Below are 26,035 nucleotides of genomic sequence, written 5' to 3' on the forward strand. Positions count from 1 at the left end.
GAACTGAGGAAAAGCCGCGCCAGGGAAGTCGGTGCCTAAGGAGCGGCGGGGGGACAGTGCCGGTGGCAGATGTCACAGCAGGTCACAGGGTTCCCCTTCACCGCCTCCCCCGCTCCTCACGACAGGCGCGACGCCGGGCCTGAACCGCCACCCCGACGGGGGAAAAAACAGCTTGTCGCCGGAAAGGGCGGCAGGGAGACCCCGGCGCTAGCGTTAAAGGGAGGGAGAAGCGCCGTTGCGAAGTGGCCGCTCCGGCGAGAGGGGGCAGGGAGAGGGCAGGGAGGGGGCAGCCACCGCCTGAGGCAACGCCCGCACCACCCCCCGCGCCTCTCCCGCCTGAGTCGAATTTAAACTGCGTTACTATCCCTCGCGCAAAGCACTAACGCTGGTGGATCCCGCGCGCCTCTCCCTTTTTTCCGCCCGGCAGCCAATAGCAGGGCCACTTCGTTCTCTTCTCCGCCAATCGGGGCGCGGTTTATTGCTAGCTGTGGAGAAACGCTCGGTGTGCGCGCTCTCCTGCTGTGGAGCTGGGTCCCTGACTCGGGGCAGGCGAGTCTTCCTCCTCCTTCTCCTCCTCCCCCGCCCCTTCTCCCCGCGCTTTGTTGGTGCTTCTCCCAGGAGGGCGGCGGCGGCCGGCGGCGATGCCCGAGTTCCTGGCGGATCCGTCGGTGCTGACCAAGGAGAAGCTGAAGAGCGAGCTGATCGCTAACAATGTGAGCCTGCCGGGCGGCGAGCAGCGCAAGGACGTGTACGTGCAGCTGTACCTGCAGCACCTCACCGCCCGCAACCCGCCCGCCGCCGCCGCCGCGCAGCCCGACTTCTCCAGCGACGAGGAGCGGGAGCTCACACCTCTGGGCGCCAGGAACCGCGGCGCTGCCGCCGGCCGGGTGAGTACCACCGCCTCTCTCCCCCCCGGGATCCTGCCCCCCCGCCCGCGCTGCCTCGGCTTCCTGGCGGCTTCGGGCCCGCTTTCCCGCCAGAACGGGTCTGTCTGCCCGGCGGCCGCGGCTGCCCCCCCGCGCGTCCTCCTGCGTGGGGCCGGCGGCGGCTCCGCCTCGCCTTCCTTGAGGCGCGGCCCGGCTCGGCTGAGAGCGCGATCATGCCCGGCGGGGACGGTCCCTCTCGCCTGGGGCGGAGGGGCAGAGGCGCGCTGCCAGGCGCGTTCACCCGGGAGGCGAACGGGGACTCGCGGTGTCGGTGCTGGGCAGCCGTCGGCTTCGCCTCCGGGTCGCGTCCCGCGTGTGCGCTTCTCGGTGGCGGCGGCTCCGGAGCGGCTGGCGCGGAGCGCGCTGGGCGGGGGGGGTCCATCCAGCCGGGGAGGGGCAGCGCGACCGCGTGTCGAGCCTGAGAATCTGAGAACCCGGCTGAAAATTGGGATGCCTTTACTTTGACTGGAAGCCTCGTAAGTAAAATACTTGGGTGTTGGAGGAATAAGGCAAGAGAAACTGTGCACGAGGCTGCAACTTCACTTTGGACGGAAGCCTCCCTCCCATCAGCTGCCTCAGTTGTACTGAAGCAACGCTACTGTGTGTAAATATCTCCAGGTGAAAGGATGAAGCTGTGAAGAAACAGCTCGTTTGTTTTGTTTAACGAAGTGGACTCTTTAGTGTAAAGAGAGTCTACTTAATGTTGTTGTCTCTCTCATATCTCTCAGCATGTTTTAGAGCAAAGTGTCTCTGCTGCATCTTCAGTTTGCTACTTGCTTTCTTAGACATACTTTCTTTTATCATTTAAAGGAAAAAGCACGGGAGCTGATGCCACTCGGAATTTTTCCCTTTTGGAAAACGCTGTTTACTTTTTGATTTTTAATAAGCAGTCTGTAAATTTGCATATGAGAAAGCAGTCTTTTCATTCATAATTCGAAGCTCTCTGGTGTCACGTAAAGGCTGGTATAATGATTGCCAGCTACTGGAGTTGTAATGTGTGTGATAGTATGAGTATTTAGTGATACCTGAAATACTATCTTTCAAAGCTCATTTGTAAAGAGAGCACAGAGAAATGGATTCCTTTGAAGGTCTTTTGTACTTTAATCTTTACAAAACCCCAACAAGCAGTTCTTGAATTAAGAAACTAAAAACTGCAGCTAAAAGAGGAAGAGATTTCTAAACAAATTATTTACCTTTTTTTAACGCCTGTCTAGTTCAGATACTTAACTGCATTCACTGGAGAAACTTTGCAGTGAACTAGACACTTCTCTGACTTAGTGGTCTGCCTGCATTTGTAAAGTGCTTTTGGGTAAAATGGGATGAACTGGAATCTGACACGTTTCGTGACTGTAGGAGAAGGAAATCTACTGAAGTTCATAGACCTGATTTTTTTTTTTTCCTTTCCATTCCCCAGTGCTTAAACAATTATGGGTGAGTTTTTTGATGTTTACAGAATGGGTGGTACTCTTATGCTTTTGTTAACAATGTGTGGAAGGCTCTGTGCTGTTTCTGCTAGCCTTTTGTGTTAATATCAGTATATCATAATAACTTGCAAAACTTTGTCGAATATTCTAGTGACAGTTGCTTGGATTTGGGGCTGTGTGTGTCTGTCGTCCCATTCCCCCCCCCCCCCCCCCCCCCCCCGCCTCGGTTGATGTATGCTTGTTGCCTGCTTAGTACAGCTTAGGTAGTTCTGAAACTGCTTGTAGCTTGAGTAGCTGTTGTCCCTGTCAATGCCCTCTGGCATAAGGGTGCTTCTCTGATCAGCTCTCCTTCCGAAAGTGTAACGTGGGATTCCAGTATGGAAACAAAGTGAAATATCTTACTAAGATTAAGAGAGGACAGGAGGGAAAGTACTCAAACCTCTGAAGGAGAAGAAACTAGAAATAAGGGACAAGGGGAGGAAGCTGGGACTGCAAGGCATTATGGAAAGGAGGAATAAAGTAAAGGGATCCTGTGTTTCCTGTAAGTCACTTTGTAGGCTCCGGAAACAAAGGTGGATTCAGCAGCCTCAGTCTTTTACTCCTCTGTGTGGCTTCCGTTGTTTTATCTTAGGTATTTCTTTTATGTGTATGTTTAAAAGAACCAGAAAACAATTTTGCACTGGGTGCATAAAAGTACTTTTAACATGCACTGGTATAATAACATGGCTCTGTTCTGTTGTTAGGTGGAGATCTGAGTAACAAAATTGCAATGCTATATTAGTTCCATTTTTATGTATATTACAGGTCTTGGAAATTGTAGTATTGGTTTGTGTACATTGGGGGAGGGAATGTAAACTGTCTGTTTCAAACTTGTAGGCAATCAACTACTTAATATGTTTCTAGAGTGCCAAGATACACTATATTACAGAACTATCTTCTGTCGGATTAAAAAATTTGGACTGCTCTATTCTGGCTTCCTATATCACTCTAAAAGTTTGAATACTGCTTAACCTGAAAGTTGCAGAAGTCTCTGCAATCCAGATGACTCAGTCAAGGCTAGTATTAACTTGTAAAGACATTTAAAGGGCACTTACATAGATTTGCATTTCAGAGGGTTCTGTCCCCCTGTGCTTTCTGCTATTCCTTATTTTTTGTATTTCTTTGGGTATAGCTTAACACTCTACAATCCTTTAAAAAAAACCAAAAAACAAAAAACCAACAACAAACAATCAAAAACACCAAATGAACTGATTCGGGAGTTGAAGACTCGCTCTTGCTGCTGGGATGAATGAATGGGTGCCAGCTGTGTAGAGGGAGAGGTAGAAAAGGGCTAGAATCACTCTTGGAGCAAGAAATAGGTACTTCTGCATAGAGAAGAGCAACACAAGTGGGAGATGTCATCGCTTCCTTCTTAAGTTTGTGCTTATTCAGTAGTAATACCAACACAACAGTTGTGAGTGCAGAGCTTCTGTGTGCCCGCCTGCTGAAGTCCAGATGCCCCGAGTGAGCAATCGTCTCTGTTGCTCAAGTCCTCTGAAAGGATTGGGGTCACAGCCAAAAAGCCGTCTATCCATACTTTTATGGGTGTAGGGTATCAAAGATGTACAAAATACATTGTTTCATATGGCTTTTCGTGTGAAAAACTCGTTGTAGTCGGGATACTGTACTGGCCTGAGTAAGGGTGTTCCTGACTTGCCAGTCACGGTGGGGACTGGCGGTCGCTGAGCCTTCCCCCATCCCGCTTGGGGTCCGCTCGCGCTTCCCTTCAGCATGCGCAGAGTTACGGCGCTCCGTGGGCCGGCAGCCGGTCGGAGCTGCGGTGCGGCTGCCCGCACGGCGCTCCGTGGGCCAGCAGCCGGTCGGCGCTGCGGTGCTGCTGCCCGCCTGCGGGTGCTCAGGCCCTAGGGCAGCGCGGGGGAGCGGGCGCGGCCCGGCCCGCAGCCGGGGTGAGGGGCGGGGCTGCCCGGGCTGCTCGCCAGGGGGCGCTGCTTCCCCGGCACCCCCGGAGTAATTGGGGGGGGGGGGGGGTTAAGGCTGGGGGGCTCCATTTGAGGGGGAGGGAGCGGGTTCTTCTGTTCTGCTTGAATCGGTACCTTACTTGATGTGTCAGCTCACTTATGGAAGCTGAATGGGAGGGAGAACAGTGTATTTCTTAAAACCGCTATGAGAAACAGGTTCGAAGGGGTAGGCTCTGAATAGCCGCACTGCCATCATTGAAAAGGCAGTAAAGCTAAACCATGTCTTTTGATACTGACAGATAATGTTTTGACATTTCTGTAGTCATTAGTAATTTTAAACTGTCTACACTGTTATTTCAGTGTTGTTTTTTTCTAAGTTCTGGGCATTTGATAATGTGTTTAGGTGCATGATAAAAGATGTGCAGCAATGAGACAAAACCTCATAGTTTTAAGTCTACTACAAATTATGTCTTAAATCCATCACTCTTCCAGCACAGCTCTGTCAATGCTATATCCAACCTATTGCGCTCTCAGAACAAATAAAAACCTTATTTGCTAGTGATGTAAAGTTGATGTATTGTGAGAAGTGTCATGCACCCATAGTGATGCTGCTGCTGTTTCATATATATTAATGTGGGTTTGTTTTGATATTTGATACTGTTTTTTATTCTGATACAGTAGCAAACATACAGGTGATTAACATGCAGGTGTGAGCAGATTAAAACTTATGGGGGTTTTGCTCTGACCATATTGTTTTCAGGTCCTGAAACCATCATGCTTTGGAACAGCAAATTCTTTAGGCACCTAAAGTTAAAAATTAAACTGTTTTACTGTAGTAATATCTTGCTTCCCCTTGGTGAAACTCAGACAGCATTTTTATGCTTTGTAGTGTGATGCAGCAAACTCCCCTCCTATTGCATAAAGTGCAGTCTGCTTTGTAGAAGGTGATATCAAATGCTGTCAAATACATAAGATTCACTAAGTCAAAGATTAAATATTAGTCAAATATATATTTAAAAAAATTTCCTGTGAGATATTTGAAGGTATAATTTTAAATATGGCAACTTCTCTAAATGTAATACTACTTTTATTAGTTTGTGGTTTTGAGGGGGGAGGGGATAGGGGTAGGGCTCACTTTGGCTATACACTCTTGTCAGGAGAGGAAAAGCTTTTAAAATCCTGTTTGTTTGGGCCTCAGTCTGATAATGCTCTCTGGAGGAGACAGCTTCTCCAGCTCTACTAAATGTGTTTGAGTAACCTTTTTTTTTTTCCTAAGCCTGTTTAGCATAGTGGTATGTGAGGACAGTGGCTAGTATGAGACACCTTTTTGCTGCAGGGGGAACCATCTGCATCTGGATGCTCCTGGTGCTGGTTAGTTATGGGCTGAACATCAGCACAGATAGCTCAAAGGAAAAATAAGTAAGAAATTGCATTTTGGCCTCTTTAGGAGCATTGTTTTAAAGGACATACCAAAAATACCGTCTTGACACTATTGCCAAACAGGAGCTATTCAGAGTTCAGAATGTGTAGTTTTTTTATGACTTAGCTTATTGGTGCATTTCATGTTCTGGAAGAATCTCTTCTAAAACACTGAGTGATATTTTTGACCTTTAAATTGGTCATTTGAAGAAGATCAGTCAGATGTTTCCTCAGTTCTGTTAATGAAGGTATAATGAGAGCATCTGGACCCAAAGGGCCTGTCTGAAAGGTTACAGAAGAGACCTATCAGGTAAAGATTTTTTTGTTTGTTTGTTTTAATCGAGTAGCCAAGTAAATTAAGAGCTAGCTTCAGCTCTTTATGATCAGAATGGTGTGGTAGTGATAACATATGTAGCTGAGGTAACTGTATGGTTTCAACCCCTTCCCTATTGGAAAAGGGAAGGTAATAGTAAAACGGGTATTTTATGAAGATCAGGAGTGTGGAAGGTGAAACTGCATGCCCGGATAGGTGAGAGAATGTAAAGCATATATGCTACTTGGTGAAGGAAGAGAATCTATTCAGTGTTTCCTGTGTGGCAGTATCTCTTTAATTATGATGTGCTGTGCAAATGTGACCCAGAACACAGGTTAACACCTTTGTGGCCTTTTAAATGGCACTTATTTGCTGTCTGAGTGACAGCTGTGGGCAGTAGGTGTGAGGTGACTGAGTAATTCCTGCTGCAGTGAGAGGTCCTGCTATGCTGTTCTGCACCTTCAGACATTCTGCAGTTCTAGGCTCATGAACTAGCCCTCTAACGAGGGCTGGTGTAATAACGGCGGTTATATTTAAATAAAATAATCCTGTTGAAGTAATTTTTGTCTAGGAGTGCATGTCAGTTGTTCAGCAGGGACACATACACAAGCCAGATCTGCAGGTCAGCATTCAGTTGGTTGACCCATGAGACCATCTGTTAGTTTGGTTTCTTGATTTGTTTTTTGTGAATTTTTATTTTTTCACTTAGGTTCTCTGGAAACAACTCTTCATTATGCAGCATTCATCTGTTTTCGGAGTGGGTTCATTCCCTTCGCTGAGTAACATGGAATTTAATGTCTGGGACGAGGAGAGGGTGGAAGGGTTAAGTAGTCCCTAATCTTATAATTTAGAACTGTTACTGTATGTAGGCTTGGAAATTCTAACTCTAGCACTTACTAACTAAGCTTAGAAGGTAGAGAATTCTGAAAGCTGAGTATGTCGGTATCTCTGAATTACTGCTGCATAATTTCCTTTCCATTGTTTATTTTGTCTGTCCTGTAGCTTTTGGTAAATATTGTCTCAAGGCATTTGAGGTTAAAAAGTTCAGTAGGACTTTGTTTAAAAAAAAAAAAGTTTCAACTGCAGGAAATGTTTGTGTATGATAGATTTCTATTCCCCTTGCACTTTTTATTCTGTATTTCACAGTATAAGTCTATTATTGAGACTTGGCATGTGCAGCTTCTTATCTTCCCTTCCCCTAAGAAAAATACCATTATTTGTTACCAGAGAGGATACTGTACAGACTGGAGAATTAAAGAGCATTCTGTTAGTGTGATTTGGGCTTTCTTAGCCTGTCTTAACCTCATTCAGAGAAATAGTAAAGAAGCCCTGAGCCTGTCTGCTTCTAGTGATGAAGCTGCACCTGTTGGAGATTAAAGTCCTTGAATATTCTAACACAGGTGCTGTTTAACTTGGGATTTGAACATGCTTCTTTTGATGATGTCCAATAGTTGCCTATTATATTATTTAATGGTGTCTTTGAGATGTTACTTATGCTTGTGTTTGGAATAGTGCTAGAACTAGTAAAGGTAGCTGTCAAGTTTATCTGATGAACTTCTCTCTGGCTGTTGGATTTCTCTTCAGCAGGAATGCCAGAGATGGGGGTAAGGGTTAGCTTGCAGGTCTGAATTCTCATCACTTGCATTTTCTACTCCTCTCATAGTGAAAGAAGGTGAAAGCTTTTTGCTGTGGAGAGATGATACTCTGAGAAGATGAACTTCTCTTATGCTCTTGTTTTCCTGTGGCCCTAGAACTAAGAATGCTGTGTGGGAGCCCCATGCTTATAGTTCACTTGTTTGAAGGGTTGGGTCCTAGTTAATCTGAAACTCAACCTGACAGATACCACTACCCAATTGCCATCTCTTCAGTGTAAACAAATCTCTCAAGTGAAATATGCAGATCCTCTTCCATCTTCTGTTTTTGAGAAAGTGTCAATGACTAGAAATATTTTTTTAGTACTGCTAGCTCTGGATGAAATTAGATCTTTAGATAAGGATTTATTGGTCTGGGCATAGCACTGCAAGAATACTTAGGTTACATGCAAAGTGGTCAGCTGCACTGCCTTACTTTGGCAAATTCTGGTGTTGCCACAACTTTATTTTAAGCACTTCACCTCTGCACCACGGTAAAACAACTTTAATTTTAGTAATGGTCATCAGATTAGGAAAATGTGGGTGTGGGTTGTTTGTTTAGTTTTAATTTGCAGTGATAAATTTTTAAAGCTAGCTCTTTTGATCTGTCTCTCAGAGTAGTCCCGTGGATAAGTTGTGATGATGTACAGAAAGTGTAGTGGTGCTTTATACTATAACAGTAGTGGTAATTAAAGCTAATGTTGTTGCCAAGGTTAATGCTGTCACACCACAGCCAAGGTATGAGGCAAATTCTTCTATCCTGCCTTATGTTTCTAGGGACTGATCTTGTGGTCCAGTGAGTGGTTAAATGGCAGCTTTCTACTTGTACAACTGAAGTAATTTGCTTCTGCTTTAAGGAGGATAGGTATTCAAAAATAAAAGTTCAAAACCTCACAGAATTCAAGGTAATCAATGCATCTGTCCTTACTGAAGAACAGATTACCTTCAACTTTTCATTCCCTCCCTGCCCTTTTTTGTTGCTGAAACTGACTATTTTGATGGTCTCAATGTGTGGTAATACTGCAGGAAAAAGTGAAATGATACTTGGAAGAAAAAAACCCCCACCAAAACACAAAGATACTGTAAGATATGTAAGTTTACTTGTGTTACAGGACTGTACTAGTCATTAGGTGCAGTTAGATTTCTGGTGTTTAAGATTCCTGTAAAATGTGTGGTGGAATGCTGAGTAGTTCTTCTGGTGTGTAATGTTACTGTCTCTTCTGTGGCCTCTAAGTGATACAAAGGCAGAATTTAATTTAATAATTAATAATTAATTTAAACATTAAATTATGTTTCCAGTTTCTTTTAAGTGCCATTGTAATTTTGATTTCCTGCACTATGATAGCTGTTTTCTTCAGAAATATGGAAGTAGCATCTTAGTTAAACTGCTTGGTGATGTGTGCAAACACCAGAGCTGTCATTAGTCTAAACAGATCCCAATAAGAAAACCCAGCATGTGTTTTGGAACTCTTTTCCACTGTTTGGTCAGTTCAGTAGTCCAGGACAAAAAATGCACTGAATATAAAATTCTTGTTAATGTGATACTTAACTTAAATAGTGTTATGACCAACACATTCAAAACTAAATACAAGTCTCCTATAGCTGCAGGTTGATTGTTTTTTGCATACTAGAGAAGCAGTCTCAGTTGCTTCAAAAACTAATTAGATTTTTATGTGATAAAGGAATAGAGTGATTGATAAAAGTGAGTTGTAAGTGGCCATTAGTCAAATCTGCCACTTTAGTGACTTATTCTTTCTTCAGACTGCTTGGAGTCTATTTCTTAGAATTAAGTAGCATGAGCTCTTGGAGATTCTGTTGCTTTTCAGCAGCTGATATTAAGTTCATCATGCTGTGATTTTCACAATCTATGAGTTAAAGGAAAATCTAATTTAATTAGGGAGTCAGTTGTATTTGGGAAATCCTCATACAGTCCTTGTTTAGCTTTAAAATATCAAGACACATGAGGCAAGACCAAGCTTGCATGCAAACCAATATTGAACATTAATTGGCATTAATGGCTAGCTAGATACTGTTGACTCATGTCAGTCATCTTGCAGTCTTTTAGTGCTATCTTACTAAATATAGCAAGAAAAAAGATGTTAATTGTGACTGAGTGTTAAAACATATTTGTATTTGCAATTCTAGTCTTTGGCAAGTACCAGAAAACCCAGATAGGTCCTCTGGGCAACCAAGTTGAGAAAAATGTTAAGTGTAGAAGTTGTATGTGTTTATATCCTACAACTTTGAGATACAAATATGACTTACTTCAAAGCAGCTCTCATCAGGATCTGCTTGCTCTCATCAAGATCCTTCTTAGCTGAGAGCAAGCAGATCCTAAACATATTTCTTCTGTCCTACCTCCTCACTCTCTTGCAGTTTGAAATGTGTATTGTAGTAACAAAGGCTTCCCAAGTTGAACAAATGTTATGATCGCTCTGCTTGGATGTAGTGGGAACTGCTAATTTAGGAGTTGCATCCTGGCAGATTATTTTGATAACCATCTGTATGTGGTGGTGGTATGTTGCCAACTGTTCAAGTAGTGTTGCCAGAGTTGGCTTTAGGATTTGTAGCAGAGGCCTAAGCAGACAGGCAGGATTTTGAAAATTTGAGGGTGTTCTGGCTTTGCCTTTCCTGCACTCACTTTGTAACACCATGTAATCTTACAGAGAACAACACCAAGGTAAGTGGGAATGAGGATTTGGGGAACTTGGTTGGAAGGGGGTGGCTACTGAAGAACTTCTTCCACATCATTAGAGGAAGAAGTGTTAACCTACTAGGTAGAAAAATAATGTAAAGAAATGCCAATGGAACATAAATATTCGTAGTTTAGTGTAGTGATGGTGAAACAGCTATAAGCTTACCTTTGCAGTCGTAGGAAAGAAACCCTCTCCTGTTGTATACTTGAACTTCAAATTAAAACACAGGATCACAGTAAGTAAGATTCTTTTTTTTAACTATAGAGGAAGCTTGCAATCGGTCTTTACTTACATAAGAAGGAAACTCATGCATGTTTGTTTAGTAGGTGTAAACGTTTGAAGTGTTTCACACAGGCTTTAGTAGTGGTGATGGGGGAGACTATAATTACTTTTTCTGGGTTTATATGTTTGGGACTCGCATATTCCTGTTCCCTTAGAAGAAAAAGGGACGTGTTCTGTGTTAACTGGAACCTCTCTGTCTCTTGTTTCTCCCTTGCACACTCACAGAAAGCCACAAAGAAAACTGACAAACCCAGGCCAGAGGAGAAGGATGACCTAGATATAACAGAGATAAGTAATGAAGATCTTCAAGAGCAACTTGTGAAGTATGGACTAAATCCTGGCCCAATTGTAGGTAGGTCAACAGAACTAGCAAATATTCATTTGTTCACTCAGAACTGAGGTTTAGTGAGAAATATATTGCTCCAAGCTTCGCTGATGCCGTTGCTTATTAAGTTTAGTACCAATACTGTTGCAATCCTACTTGCCACTTAAGATGTCTTCATTGAACTATTTACACTGAGAAGACTTGAAGCATTGTGGTGTAGGGAGGTCCACAGTCTGTTCCTCTTGTGTTCTAGGCCAGCTGGAGATGTTCCAACTTCTGTTCTGAAGCTGTGTAACTATTACTTAAAGTTCAGCGCTGGAGTAATTAGGACTTCTGATACAGAGGTTGAGATCTGGGGCCTGCTTAAGTAGAAAATACATCTTACATAATAACCTAACAGCATTGAGAGCAGAATGAGGACATGGAACTTCCCCTTCCCTAGAGCATTTCCTACTCGCTGCATTGTGCAGTAATGTTTTCCTTTGCTGATTTTCTTTTTTTCCGCCCTGGCCCCTTGAACCTACTGTTCTATCCTGCATGCTAACCTATGTCAGGAGTCCTGACCCCAACTTAATCTCCTGCCTTGGGCACTCATCTGTGATGTGGGATCAAAGCTGCTTGCCTTTCAGACTGTGCACTAGCCTAATGGCAAGGGACTTTGATTTCACAACTCTTCAAAAAAACATGGTTGCCTGTAGCATGCTGAGCTTTCTGTGGAATGTTCTTGAAAGCTTGGGTGGATGGAAGTGTCAGTGATAGAACCTGGAGTCCTGTGTGTATTCATAGTCTTATGCATAAGATTTTCTGTTAGCTGTTTCTGTACACCTTCCCATTTAACCTTTTCCTCTTGGATAGCACTCAAGTATTCTGAAAAATTCAAGTACCTATGCAGTCCACTGGGAAGATGTTCAAATTTGGTCTAAGTAAAAGCCTTGGTTATTTCAGTGTATGGATTCTGTTTCTTGTGAGAGTCTGCCACTTCTTTTAAAGGGTGGCATCCTCTTATGTGAAATCTCTTAAGGTTAGACTTTTCTGCAGCTAACAGCTGAGGCACCAATCACCTCTACAGATTTTTGGCAGCACAGTCCTGACATGGATGTGCTAGACTTGATACCTTTTAAACAGCTGTCCTCTTAGATCAAGTAAGCCAACCTGATGGCTGGATGCACCAAATGGGAAGTTCTGTTGTTGCTGCTTACTTGCACCACCTCTGATGCTTATCAGACTGAATTTGCCAACAGGGCAAAGGTTAAACTAAAGGGGAAGGGGCAATAATTCCAGGGTGAAGGGATTAAGAGGATAATAGTGGAATCTGCATGGAAACTGTTGCCTTGCAATATCAGTCTAACCAATTTTTTTGTGAGAGCATAACTTGTGTATGGCACCATATGAAACAGAACATTTAAGAAGCAGGTAAGTTCCCTTTCCATAGATAAATGCTTGTAACTTTCAGTGTACTAACAGGTCTACGTTTATCTTAAGAATTCACTTAAACCAAAAAGTTAGAAGCCTTAGAGGTAGAGTTATACACCTGGAAGTATATACTTTGGGCCGTACAGATGGATTAAAAATAAAAAACATATGTTCAGAAATTCACAAGTAATATATAACAGCCAAGTTCTAGCAATCAAGTCAGGAAAGATTAAAACTGTATCTTTAGCATGTATCCTTCTTTGTTATAGCTACTACTAGGAAACTTTATGAGAAAAAACTGTTGAAACTGATGGAGCAAGGTCCAGAACTGAAGGCATCTGTGCCTCTCCCAGCAATTTCTTCAGCTGCTGAGAACACCAGACAGAATGGAAATAATGATTCTGATCAGTACAGTGACAATGAAGAAGGTAAGTCTTAAAGTGCAACTTGCATGTCAATTATTCAGATTATACACCAGCAATACTTGCAGTAGAAGAAATATATAAAGAGGCCATGATCTTGCTGCTAGGTGAGGCTTTAAGATACTGCTGTAGACTATGTGAATCATGTACTTGATCATGTAGTACTAGCGCAGTGATCCAAGTGCCTGTTCTGGGAACAGTTTAGTAGCAAAAGATTTCCTTTTGCCTTTTATCTATTTTCCCCAGATTGGAGCCTGTAAATCTGATAGGTAAAGAACTGCATATTAAGTGTTTCAGTGTTCTTTGCACTTCATCTTATAAGTGCAAGTGTGATTTTTGTCTTATGGTGCTTACAAGTAGTTATCTTTACTATGGGATAGTATATGAATGTTTCTTTATTAAACTTCTGTAATTTTTTTAAATGTGTAATGTCTCTTATGTATGACTAAATCCCTTTTATGCTCTGTTTCTTATGGGCTTAGTTTGGGGTGGGTTGATTGATTGGTCTTGGGTGTGGGTTTTGCAGTTTTACTATCAAGTTTATACCAAAAAAGTATACAGGTGGGAGAAGTGGAGCCTAAAACCACACCATCAAACATTTTACGAAAAGTAAAAACAGTGTAGGCTTTAAAGAGTGTCGTGGATGGAATACTAGAAGATGCTTATTTTGTGTGGTTTGGTTTTGGGGGTGGGTGGTTTTTTCATTCTGGTGGTCTTTTGTGTATGGTGGTTTTTTGTTTGGTTTATTACAGAAACTTCCATGGAGATAGGACAGAAAGTGTTAAATACAGCTAGGAACTCAGTGGATCTCCCTTGCACATTTGGACTTGTTTTTGAACTTTTAATCTTGTGCTTTCAGGGAGGGAAGGGATGTTAGAGATTGGTTTTGTTGTGTGTCTGTCCCCTGTCCTTCCCCCACCCCCCAGTGTTTGAGCAGTTTAGTAATTAGATGAAGCATATGTAAGTATAAGGAGATAGCTGTCAGTTGTGACTGGGCTTTTGGCTGTCCTAAAAATAGATAGATAAATCAAACACACACTGCCCTGCCCCTTCCCTCTCCCCTTTCTCCCCATCTGGTCAAAAAAAATGCATAAAAAGCCAAGGGATGTTAATAAATAAACTCTAAATATGTTGGTGTAATGCTATTAGAATTTTAGAAAGGGGATGGAAAAACTAGATCCTCTTATGGGTAAGGTGACTGCTAGTCACTTACCCTTCTGAATCAAAAAGGAGTTTTATATAAAAGGACCTATTTTAAAGGAAACTAAACTAACAGCCTAAACAATGTTGAAAAGCTTGCTACCTTTACTAAAATCAGTAGTATAACGATACTTTGGTTAAAGTAATTGCAACTTCATACCAGTTTTGAAATGGAACTGCTGGATTGTCAAAGCTTATCTGAAATATAGTATTTTTAGGACAAAACTGAAATATTTGGTTCAGTGTTTTAAAATAATTTTAAAAGTTATTCTTCAAAAGTCTTTGTTCTTCTACATGCAGTGGAGAAACTTACCTGTATCTCTCAACTTTTTAAGGAAATGGTGACTCATAACAGTTATGTTGCCTCTTAAAATGAATTTTTATTAAAAAAACATTGGTTTAAACTAGTACAAAAACCAGTAGTGTTACAGAAACTATTATATTAGCCCAGCTAGAGCTCAGTCTGGCCACAGTCGTAAAGGATAATAAAAAATGTTTTTACAAATATATTAACAACAAAAAGAGAGGCAAGGAGAATCTCCATCCCCTACTGGATATGGCGGGGAACATTGTCTCCAAGGACGAGGACAAGGCTGAGGTACTTAATGCCTTCTTCGCCTCAGTCTTTAATAGCCACTCCAGGTATCCACAGGGTATTCAGCCCCCTGAGCTGGAAGACGGGGATGGAGAGCACAATGTACTCCTCATAATCCAGGAGGAAGCAGTCAAGGACATGCTAAGCCACCTGGACACCCACAAGTCTATGGGGCCTGATGGGATCCACCCAAGAGTACTGAGAGAGCTGGCGGAGGAGCTTGCCAAGCCACTCTCCATCGTTTATCAGCAGTCCTGGTTAACAGGGGAGGTCCCAGAAGACTAGAGGCTTGCCAATGTGACGCCCGTCTACAAGAAAGGCCGGAAGGAGGATCCTGGGAACTACAGGCCTGTCAGCCTGACCTCTGTTCCAGGGAAGATTATGGAGCGGTTGGTTTTGAGAGTGCTCACAGGGCATCTGCAGAACAGCCAAAGGATCAGGCCCAGCCAGCATGGGTTCATGAAAGGCAGGTCCTGCTTGACCAACCTGATCTCCTTCTATGACCAGGTGACCCGCCTAGTGGATGAGGGAAAGGCAGTGGACGTTGTCTACCTGGACTTTAGTAAAGCCTTTGACAGCGTCTCCCACAGCATTCTCCTGGAGAAACTGGCGGCTCGTGGCTTAGATGGGTTTACTCTTCGCTGGGTGAGGAACTGGCTGGATGGCTGAGCCCAGAGAGTTGTGGTGAATGGCGTTAAATCTGGCTGGCGGCCGGTCACGAGTGGTGTTCCCCAGGGCTCGGTTCTGGGACCAGTCTTGTTCAATATCTTTATAGATGATCTGGATGAGGGAATTGAGTGCTCCCTCAGTAAGTTTGCAGATGACACCAAGCTGGGTGGGAGTGTTGATCTGCTGGAGGGTAGGAGGGCTCTGCAGAGGGATCTGGACAGGCTGGATCGATGGGCAGAGGTCAGCTGTATGAGGTTTAATAAGGCCAAGTGCAGGGTCCTGCACTTTGGCCACAACAACCCCATGCAATGCTACAGGCTTGGGGAGGAGTGGCTGGAGAGCAGCCCGGCGGAAAGGGACCTGGGGGTGCTGGTTGACAGCCGGCTGAATATGAGCCGGCAGTGTGCCCAGGTGGCCAAGAAGGCCAACAGCGTCCTGGCCTGTATCAGGAATAGTGTGGCCAGCAGGAGTAGGGAAGTGATTGTGCCCCTGTACTCGGCACTGATGAGGCCGCACCTTGAATCCTGTGTTCAGTTTTGGGCCCCTCACTACAAGAAGGATGTTGAGGTGCTGGAGCGTGTCCAGAGAAGGGCAACGAAGCTGGTGAGGGGTCTGGAGCACATGTCTTATGAGGAGCGGCTGAGGGAACTGGGGTTGTTTAGTCTGGAGAAGAGGAGGCTGAGGGGAGACCTTATCGCTCTCTACAACTACCTGAAAGAGGGTTGTGGCGACAAGGGTGTTGGTCTCTTCTCCCAAGTAACTAGTGATAGGACAAGAGGAAATGGCCTCAAGTTGCGCCAGGGGAGGTTTAGATTGGATATTAGGAAAAATTTCTTCACTGAGAGGGTGGTCAGGCATTGGAACAGGCTGCCCAGGGAGGTGGTGGAGTCGCCATCCCTGGAAGTGTTCAAAAAACGTGTAGATGTGGTGCTTCAGGACATGGTTTAGGGGACATGGTGGTTCTGGATTAATGGTTGGACTTGATGATCTTAAAGGTCCTTTCCAACCTTGTGATTCTGTGTGATTCTGTGATATTAAAACCGGTTACAGATCCGAAGACTGAGCTGGTACTTGAGAAGAGAGAACCATTGAAAGCCAGGACGAAGACTCCAGTAGCACTCAAACAAAGAAGAGTTGTTGAACACAACCAGGTATGTTTAATTTAGTGGCATCTGGGACAGCTACTAACTGCAGGTGATGTGCTCACTAAATGGCTTACTACTTTTAACATAATCACATTTGACTAAGTGGCTATGCTGTCTTTTAAAAGTTTTTTTTTTCAGAAAGCCTGTTCTAATACAGCATGAAAATCTTGTGAATTAACTATAGCTGCTCTTTTTAGCCTGTCTGGTAACATTCAAATTATGGTCTGCTAAAAGCTGTTTGTCTGACTAGCCAGCTGCTGTAGCACCTCTTGGAGAAAAATAATACGCAACCGTAACATGTTTAGTTTTGGACACCTGACAGGTTTTTAAGTCAGATGGGCTGATGTCATCCTGTTGGATGTTTGTAAACAACTTGATTTAATAAAAGCAGCAGTTTCTTAAAAAAAAAAAAGTTTGGAAAAAAAAGTTGTTTTTTGTTTTTTTAAGAAAAGATTTAAAATACATATATGAATATTTATCTGGTTTGTTATCTATAGATATATGTATGCATTTTAAATACATCTGTTTAATGACTGATTTAAATATAATACATGAGGTAACGTACTTCTGTATATGCCTATATTTATATACCAAAGTGTGTGTATGTGTACACACATGCACTAGCTATCTATATAATATTTTTTCCTCAGCTATGCTTGTAGCAGCAGTACTAGAGTAGACATTAATTTGTTGGAAAGCTTCACTTGAGAAGAAAAATAATAAATAACAAGTTTAAATCCTGCTGTATGTATTACAAGGGGAAGATAGTGATGTATTTTTGTGGTATTTTCAAGTGATGAGTCCTTACTAATTTTTTTGTCATTCAATTTCACTGTATTAACGTAGGTCATTACTGTGTTTTGTCTTGCAGTCTTTTACAAGTGCTGTATAGATGCAATATTTTGTGACTTGCATATTTTCAATACCAGTAGTTAATCAAAAGAATATCACTCAATCAAAAAATGATCTAATTTCAAAATTATGCCAAATTCTCCAGGAACTCTAACTCTGTGTTGTTAAACCTTTTACCTTTCAACTCCTGACTGCTGTGTTGAAAAAGAAAAACCCCAAAAAACCTAAAAAACCCACACCACGTGTAACAAAAATAACAAAAAAAAAAAAACCCAACCACCCAACAAAACCAACGCAACCACCAAAAATTTACAGCTGCTTGAAGCCAAGAACAACTCAATGTTTTTGGCTAGCAAATGTGTGTAGATGTGTATTTAGCTGAGTATGAAAGTGGAAGATGTTATCTTTTTCACAGAAAGAGGGGAAAGAAAAATTCAGTGTTAAGTTTGCAGCTAACATGTCAAGTGACCATACCGATTCTGCAGAATTATATGCAACTGTCATGTACTGTGTGGTATTGGCTCAAAGATTATGAGGCTCTGAAGAGTGGTGGGGCTGAATTGGCTGGTAGTGTGGTATGAGCAGACTTGCTAGTCGCTTCTAGGTCCTGTGCAGCACTAGTCCTAGTCTAGACATACACAGCTGAAAAGACTGTCTGTCATTTGGCATGGGAGGATGTTGCTATTCTCTTAAGAAAAGACTGCAAATACATAGTTTTTAAGCAGGCTGGTGCAAAAAAATTGGGTGGGGAGGATGAGCAGGCTTACGGGTCTTATTAGTCAGTTGGCAGTGGAAGGCTAGCTGAATTTGAGCTCAGTTGTTTGTGCTTAATTGCCTCCTCATAGTGAACTGGAAAAGTTTGAAGAAAACCCTAGTTTGAATGTCCCCTTCCAATCAGGTAGGTGAATATAGAGGACAAAACTGAGCCTAAGACCTCATAGTAAATGCCACTGGACAGAAAGAGGCAGGCTAAACAACTTAAGTTTTAAGGAGTCCTAGCAACATAGAACTACTCTCTCCTCTTAAGACTTTGTATAGTGACATTCTCCATGTGCTATATTCCCTTGCTCCTCCCTGCATTTTTTTTTACTACCTGTTTAGCTGAGTTTCTTAAATAAAACATGCAGCATTGCAGCTGCTGGCATACAAATTTCATGTGGCACATACCCAATAAAGTACTTTGTAAGTGATAGCTGAGGTAAACTCATAAGCTATAGCTTCACTGCATATGAGTAATATGACATATTAATTAGTAATTAATTACTAATATGACAAAAGCACATGCTGAAATAGTACTTGTGTACTACACCATCGTAGCTTTCTCTGGTCATCATTGTAGCTTTCTCTGGTTATATACAGGGTGTTGGTGTACCTAAACATGAATATTACATTCTAATAAAGTTTATTTAGTTCAGATATTTGTGGGATAAGCAGACAAGGCCTGCTCAATTGACAGTGAGGATAGCTATAACTGTGGACAAAATTTTTTTAAATTTTGTCTGTTGAATATGCTCTGCTGAAGTCTGGATGGTCTTATGCAGTAGATTCAGGGTTTTTTTGTGGACTTTTCATGCAAGAAAAAAATTGAAACTTGGTACTTAAAACACATGACAACAAGCATTTGAAGAACTAAGGAGAGAGGCAGTTATTTACTGAAGCACTTCTGACTTTCATTAGAAGAAACCTAGTTCCTGGTCAAACAGCCTGGGGCAGGGAAACTCTCTATTAGTAAGATGAGGGAATTGCTTTACTGCTTTCTTGAGTGGAATGTGTTTGAGTGGAACCACTCTGAAATTAGTGGTTTTCTCTAAGCATCTAAAGAACACCACCTCTCAAGTAGAAGGTGTATGGGGGTGAGGTGGGGAGCCATGATTTAAGGTTGCAGGTTATACCTTTCTTAACAGGGAAGAGAAGCCAGTGTCTGGTTAATGTATAAAGAGGGGTTGGGAGATCTTTCGTCAGAAGTTTGTTTAAATTGAAAAGAATATTGGAGACTTAGGCTGAAATCTGCAATTCTATACAAATGATCTGAATCTGGACTTGAGATCTGTGCATAAATACACATCATTTGGTTTTCTAAGTATTTCAGTGACTTTGGAGTAAAGCGAAACACTTCTGCTCCCTCTGCTGGATGTATGTAGCAGCTGTAATACAGAATTTACGATTAAGAATCGTAAAGCTGCTCAGCTTCTGGTTTCCCTAGAGTAACTTTGAAGATACAAGTGGGGAATGGGTAAGGGCATTGTTAGGCTTCTTTTTTTTCCTCTTGATAAATAAACACTTTCCATGTTGTTTTGGGGCTAATACTGTTCCAGTGAAGTTATTTCTGCTGTTAGACCTGTAATTTACAGTTGCACCAGTCTGTATAACTTCCATCAGCACTGAGTGTAACTTCCAAAAACTTGCTAATACATCAATGCATGAGGTGTTGATGTGCAAAGATTTTAGTATTAATAAAGTAATAATTTTTATTTTTTAACTTAACCAAATAAAAAGGAATATCTTGTATATCATCTAGAAGAAGCAGTCTCTCATCTCCCTTTCCCTCCAGGTCTATGATTGGAATTAGTTTTGAGGAGGGTTTTTTTTTATTCTTTGAGCATAAAGCTTGCAATAAGGAATAGGGAATCATCTGTGTGTGTTAATGGCTATAAAAGTTTGATACTCCATGGTGTTAGCAAATTAGTGAAGCTCTGTGGTGGCCTTGATTGTTTAAACCTACTGTTATGTGAAAGTTGTGTGAGTTTCATCTCTGTATGTGGAAACTTTTCAAGATGATAAAACATCTCCCTTGCCTCCTATGTCTGGAGATTAGTTCCTGTTGAAATGTAGGTGGCTATGCCTAAACTATTCCCTGTCCCAGCTTGTGACATTAGACCTCTATCTGAGTAGAGAACAAGATGATGCTTTCTGCTTATGCTCATAGATTAATATTTTTGTGTAGGCAGGTAATGTAATGGGCCTGAAATCTAGCATATCTGCTGTCCATGACTTGATGTAACTACTTGTAGCGTTAGTTACTTCACGCTGTTGCAGTAAACAGATTATCAGTTTTTACTGTTGGGCATTATCTAGTCAGTTCTGTATTTGAATAATAATAATGTGCTCTAATGTAAGTATTGTGGTCAACACTACTAATCTAGCTAGCTATTCATTATTGAATATATTAGGGTCCACATTATTTTTTTGATTGTAGACACACCGCTTTTGGAGTATGCATGCCATTCTGCCTTTTGGTTGTGGGTATCCAACATTGAGAGCTGGCTTTCATTTATTTGATCATGTGTTTGATGCTTGAATAGACCTATTCTCAAGATGGAGTTACTGAGACTGTCTGGACAAGTGGATCTTCAAAAAGTGGACCTCTGCAGGCATTTTCTAGGGAGTCTACAAGAGTGTCAAGAAGAACACCAAGGAAAAGGGTGATGAGAGGCTTATTATAATTAGACAAGCTTTTTTTCTCACTGTTAGGGTCCCAGTGGCTATTTTATTCAATTGTGTTTTTTTGTTTGTTTTAAACAAACAGGTGGAAGCTACAGCACAGTTGCCTGTAGATGATGCTGTAATATCAGAGAGTACTCCCATAGCTGAAACTATATTGACGGCAAGCAACGAGACCCTAGTAAATATGCATAGTAAATATGTTTAATAAATCATGCAAGTGGTATTCTTCTGTAATGTATCTTTACTGACAGAATCATTCTGTTTTGAAGAGATAGAAGACTGTTTTAAGGAAAGTAAGACTATTCAGTAGTTTTTGAAACCACATATTCAGTATTAGTACCTAATGCTGTTCACTTTGAGATGGGCCTAGGTAGACACCTAGGTCCTATCTAATGTCTTTTGGGGGGAAGGTTTGAGAAGAACCACTTTAAAAGCTTGTATCTTTTCTTAATCTATTTAAATACATGCAGGATATCTGCTTTTAAGTGTGGCTTTTCTTGTGAGCTAAATAGCTTCTATGTTTCTAAATGGCTTAAAAGAAACTACTTGGAATGATAAACAATGTGTTTCCTGTGCTTATTTCAGAGTATCTGTTACATAACCTTCTTGAGTTACTTCCTAACATGCATATATTCAATGCACGTAAAAGTTTTGTTCTTTGGTTCTGTCCCCTTCCCCCTTTTATTTCGTATTTTGGCTGATTCTGAGTTTGAACAATTTTGAATCTTGGCAGGTTGTCAATAGGGTGCCTGGAAATTTCAAGCATGCAGCTCCTACACTGTCAATCAGTGAACTCTCAGACATGCCCCGAAGAACACCAAAGAAACCATTGATGACAGCTGAAGTAAATAAATTAAAACTTAGATTGTTCTTGCTTACTCTTTGCGAAAAAGATTCTTGTGTGTATGTGCTTTGTTCCTTAGCACAGAAGGGGTGGAGAACATCACTGCCCAGGTTGTGCTAGTCAAAATAGACTGGCATTGTCACATGGTGTAAAAGAGAGAATATACATTTATTTTTATCTTTCCTTTTCAGATTTGGGGAGGTGGTGTGGTGTGTGTGGAAATCCTGCTTTTCTTCCCCACCTCCCCCATCCCCCTCCCCCAGCAACTATATTTTGGTGTATTAGTTCTCTTTGTGCTATTTTTCTGTAGAAAATGTAGATTATGTTTTTTCTTCTAAATCCTTTGAATAGCTCAAAGACAGCAGAATTGGGTTATCTATCTTTGATCTTGTAAATCACCCTGTCCTGAAGAACCACAATGTACCTTAATTTAGGGAATCAAATAGTAGGACTTTAAAAAGCATCAGTAGATTCCAGTCAGTTGTCAGGAAAGATAATTCTTTTACTGTTAACCTATTCAAGCCATCAGAATTATTTATCTCTTGGAGAACTGTCTAAAGCACTTGCAAATATATGTAATTGTATTAATCTAGTACTGTAATATTTGGAATTTTACATTAGAAGATAATGCTTGGCTGAATTTAAATGGAGTTCATTGCTTCATGTAGTTACTGTAGATAAACTTGTATTAACACTTGTGAAGCCTATTCTACCAATAGGTCTGAGATTCATGAAATGAGCTGCTTTATTTGCTTTTTTATTGTTTATAATGTGACTGGAATGTAGACTTACTTGTCAAATAGAAGTTTCCCCACAACCTTCTATTTCAAACTGTGTAAGTTTTTTTCAGTTAGTATTTTACTGTACTGTGGCATTGTTTATTACAGCAAGAAGAGATATATTGCCCACATCAGTGCTTTTTTAACCATGTTGCCCACAACCAATCCTGTGATCTGCTCAACACAGCCATGATAGAGGTGATGGTTAAGCTTTTTTGATCATCTACATCATTGGCTGCAGGTGTATTGTATTTATACAATGTATTCTTTACCTTAAAGGAAACTGAGGAGAACACTAAATGCTTTAAGACACCAAAGGTGACCAGACAGCTGCCACTAACAAAGGTTAAACTAACTTTTAAAAACCAAAAAGTAAACTTCTTGAATGTCACTGGGTGACTAATTAATTCTTATAAATTGCACATGGTTATGGTCACTGAGATAGCTGTGCTCTTTGTTTTGCAGTTTGTTAGACCTGTAACTTTTTTGTTTCCTAGGTGCTGGAGAGAACTCATACAGAAGAACAAAATGTAGAAAGGGATATTCTTAAGGAAATGTTCCCTTATGAAGTATCAACACCTACAGGAATTAGGTATTTCCAAGGCTTATGGGGGCTTGTTTCTCAGTTATTCTAAACCTATTTAAGTGGCAAAGTATCTCTTGATTATATTGGTAGATTTCTGAGGAAAAGTTTTTGCACTCTGGGTCACTGACAGTTGAGATGACCACCTAGCTCTTCTGTTCTATATACCTGGTTTTGTTAGCCAAAACAGCTTCCTCTTTATTTAAATTGAGGGTGGGAGAACAGGGTAGAGCTATAGTAGGAATTATTACTGGAACTTTGGGATGCTGGAAGTTAAATGGAAAAGTCTTCTCTGATCATGGTTCACGATACTTAAGTTTTTGGCTAGGTATGGTGGCTTTAGGCCTGCTGTTAAATTAAGGAAAGATCTCCCAGCATAGATTTGAGCTTTCATTTTGAAAGCCGAAAAGAATTTTCAAATGCCCTATTTTTTTCCTTTAAGTAGCAGTCCTGTTGTAGTCAAAGATTATTCTTAGCATGAATAAGGATGGCATCTAAGAAGGGATATTAATTTTTTCTTTACAACTTTGTATTTAAACAAAAATTGAAACAACCCTCCAGATAATTAAGCAATTCACAAAACTTTGTTCTGTTTGAAGAATATGAGAAAAAGTTTCCCTATGTTAAGATGTGAAATCAACTCCTGTGTTTCCAGCTTGTTAATTATAGCTTCAATTTAAACTGCAATTGCATGAAGTCTTACCATAAGGACAATATATGGTACCAGCTAATACTGCTATGGCGTATCTGCTCCCCACTCAGCTTTGTGCTCTCTTGTTTTGAGGTCTATCAGTCTAGTTAAATCTATGCCATTTTTTAAAAATAAAAATCATACATGTGTATTCCTTATATATAAGGATCTGGCAATGTATGTGGGTTTCTTCACCCTTATTGCTTTGTCTTCTGGCTCTCTGTATTGGCTTAGCTATCAGTAGATATTTTAATGGCCAGAGACAGTCTCAAGTTTAGAAATACCAGTGGGGCTGCACATTAAAGATGCAAATAGAGAGAGACACTTCCTAGAGTTTCATTGCCAGTTATGATCCATTGATGATGTGGATAGGGTGAAGTAAAGTGACATTTGAGTGCTTGAGGGTTTTTTTAAGGGGTGTTTGTTTGAACACTGAATGGTTAACTTTAAAAATAGTAATGATAAGACATGTTAGAGATTGAGACAAATATTTCAGGTACTGCATTCACTAGAAAGAATTTTTAGTTCTTTAATTATACTAAAATTTCCCTGTATACCTTAGATCGCTCTTTTAAATATGCTTTTTTTTAATTAATAGTGCTAGCTGCCGTAGACCAATTAAAGGAGCTGCTAGCCGGCCTATAGAGCACAGTGACTTCAGAATGGATGAAAGTTTCTCTAAGTATGCTCCAAAATACGGTACCTCAACTGACATCAAGTTGGAGAAACCACCAACAAAAAAAGAACGCTCCATTCCCCTCTGGATAAAAATTCTTCTTTTTGTTGTTGTTTCAGTCTTCCTGTTTTTGGTTTATCAGTCTATGGAAACTAATCAAGGAAATCCTTTCTCTAAATATCTGAATATTGTCTCTCAGGGGAGTGCCAAATGAGTATCTTTCTGAAAGGCACACCTGATTTGATCTCCTGTTTTTAATTGTAGAGAACTCTTCTGCCCTCTCATCGGCTCAAGGACTTCTTACAAATAATGTGATTGGAACATGATAAATTGGACAAATGAAGCAAGATAATATTAAATGGACATCAGTAACTTTCTGGACTTTGGACTAGTAGGAGATCACTTTGCCGTATAGGAGTAACATTTTTTTAGATCTTTGAACTTTTTGTAGACTTTATTTTTTTAATGTGGACATCCTTTAAATTCATTTTTGAGAAACTGTATATTTGTTTTTGCAAGAACTTGGAAGCTGAGAAGGGCAAAAATGTAGTAAAATGTGAAGCTGTGCTTTTAAAGCTTTTCCTTTGTACAGAAAAGAAGTTGTACTTTGTCTCTAGATTGTTGTGGAGGAGGGTGTTAACAGATGATAAAGGGAAGTGCGTTTTGTGTGCTTTTTTTCAGTAACAGTGTAACTGAATTTGATCTCTTAGGATGTAGGGGGAGTACAACAACCACCTTTTCTGTAGATTACTGTAACTTTTTTTAGTAAATGTAACTGTAAACCTGTTTGCATTTCTGTAAAAGTCTTAGTATATTAGTAACTCAGTTTAAGTGTAACATCATTTAAATGTATCCCTTCATTTTAGTGCTTACAGTGTTGTAGGAGCTGAATACAAATCTAATTGGCAAGAGATGTCTTAGAGGAACTTATTTATTAGTAATATGCGTGGAAAATAAAAATTGCATCAACATAATTTGCTACTAAACTACTTTTTTGGGTCAAGGTTGTTATCTGAAGTGGTCTAAAATCCAACATTAGCAGTGGTCTTCTTTCTTTTTTTAAAAAAGCAACGTCTTTCCAATACAGCTTTATGTGATTATCTTTTGAACATTTATGTAGAGAAGTATTCTCAAAGCGTGAAAATTCCATATGAAGTTTTATTCTTGTATAAAGAGGGCATTGCTGCATTTTCTGATACATTTTCATCTTCTAAGGTGAGATTTACTACTTTCATGCAGTTGAATATTTTTCTCAGTGGAACCATGCTGAAGCACTCTATGTTGTGTAACTTAGTTGAGCAGGAAGCTGACTTCACTACTACCAATGGAGAGTGATAAGCAATTTTTTAAAGTGAATGTATACATTTTGGCGTGCTTAAATCTGCAGCATACAGATTTTCAGTCTTACTGCTTGGTACAAAATCGCAATAAATCATACTACTTAAAGTGCTACTTAAAGCTGAGAACATTAGTTAATAGTTGATATCTTTTTACTCTAGGTACAATTATTGTGTAGACTATAGCTATGGGGAAGCTTTACTTTCTGTGAACTTTGGGACAGACATGGTAATTTGTAGCAAAGCAATAGGTTTTTTTCTGTTAAGATTAATGTTTTTTTCCTTTTAATCTGCTTTTTTGAGTATTCCAAATAGCTAAACTTGTGTCTATCCTGTAGAAAATTGTAACATAAGACATTCACTTTTGGTGTCAAAATGCAGAGAAATAAAAATGATTTTAATGTGTGTGGG

The 26,035-nt window shown here is 40.8% G+C and overlaps 1 protein-coding gene across 1 annotated transcript; it reads left to right on the forward strand.

The window, feature by feature from the left end:
• Positions 1 to 641: 641 nt before the first annotated feature.
• Positions 642 to 24,501, forward strand: TMPO (thymopoietin; the record flags this gene model as incomplete). Its single annotated transcript, XM_082003845.1, has 11 exons — positions 642 to 887; positions 10,875 to 11,001; positions 12,657 to 12,815; positions 16,324 to 16,424; positions 20,573 to 20,692; positions 20,797 to 20,892; positions 21,448 to 21,558; positions 22,446 to 22,535; positions 22,617 to 22,682; positions 22,835 to 22,929; positions 24,210 to 24,501. The coding sequence occupies 11 exons, from the start codon at positions 642 to 644 to the stop codon at positions 24,499 to 24,501; spliced, it is 1,503 nt and encodes a 500-aa protein (XP_081859971.1).
• Between the last annotated feature and the right edge of the window lie 1,534 nt (positions 24,502 to 26,035).

The sequence above is a fragment of the Phaethon aethereus genome, assembly GCF_964289735.1.
Source record: "Phaethon aethereus genome assembly, chromosome: 1".
NCBI classification, from domain to species: domain Eukaryota; kingdom Metazoa; phylum Chordata; class Aves; order Phaethontiformes; family Phaethontidae; genus Phaethon; species Phaethon aethereus.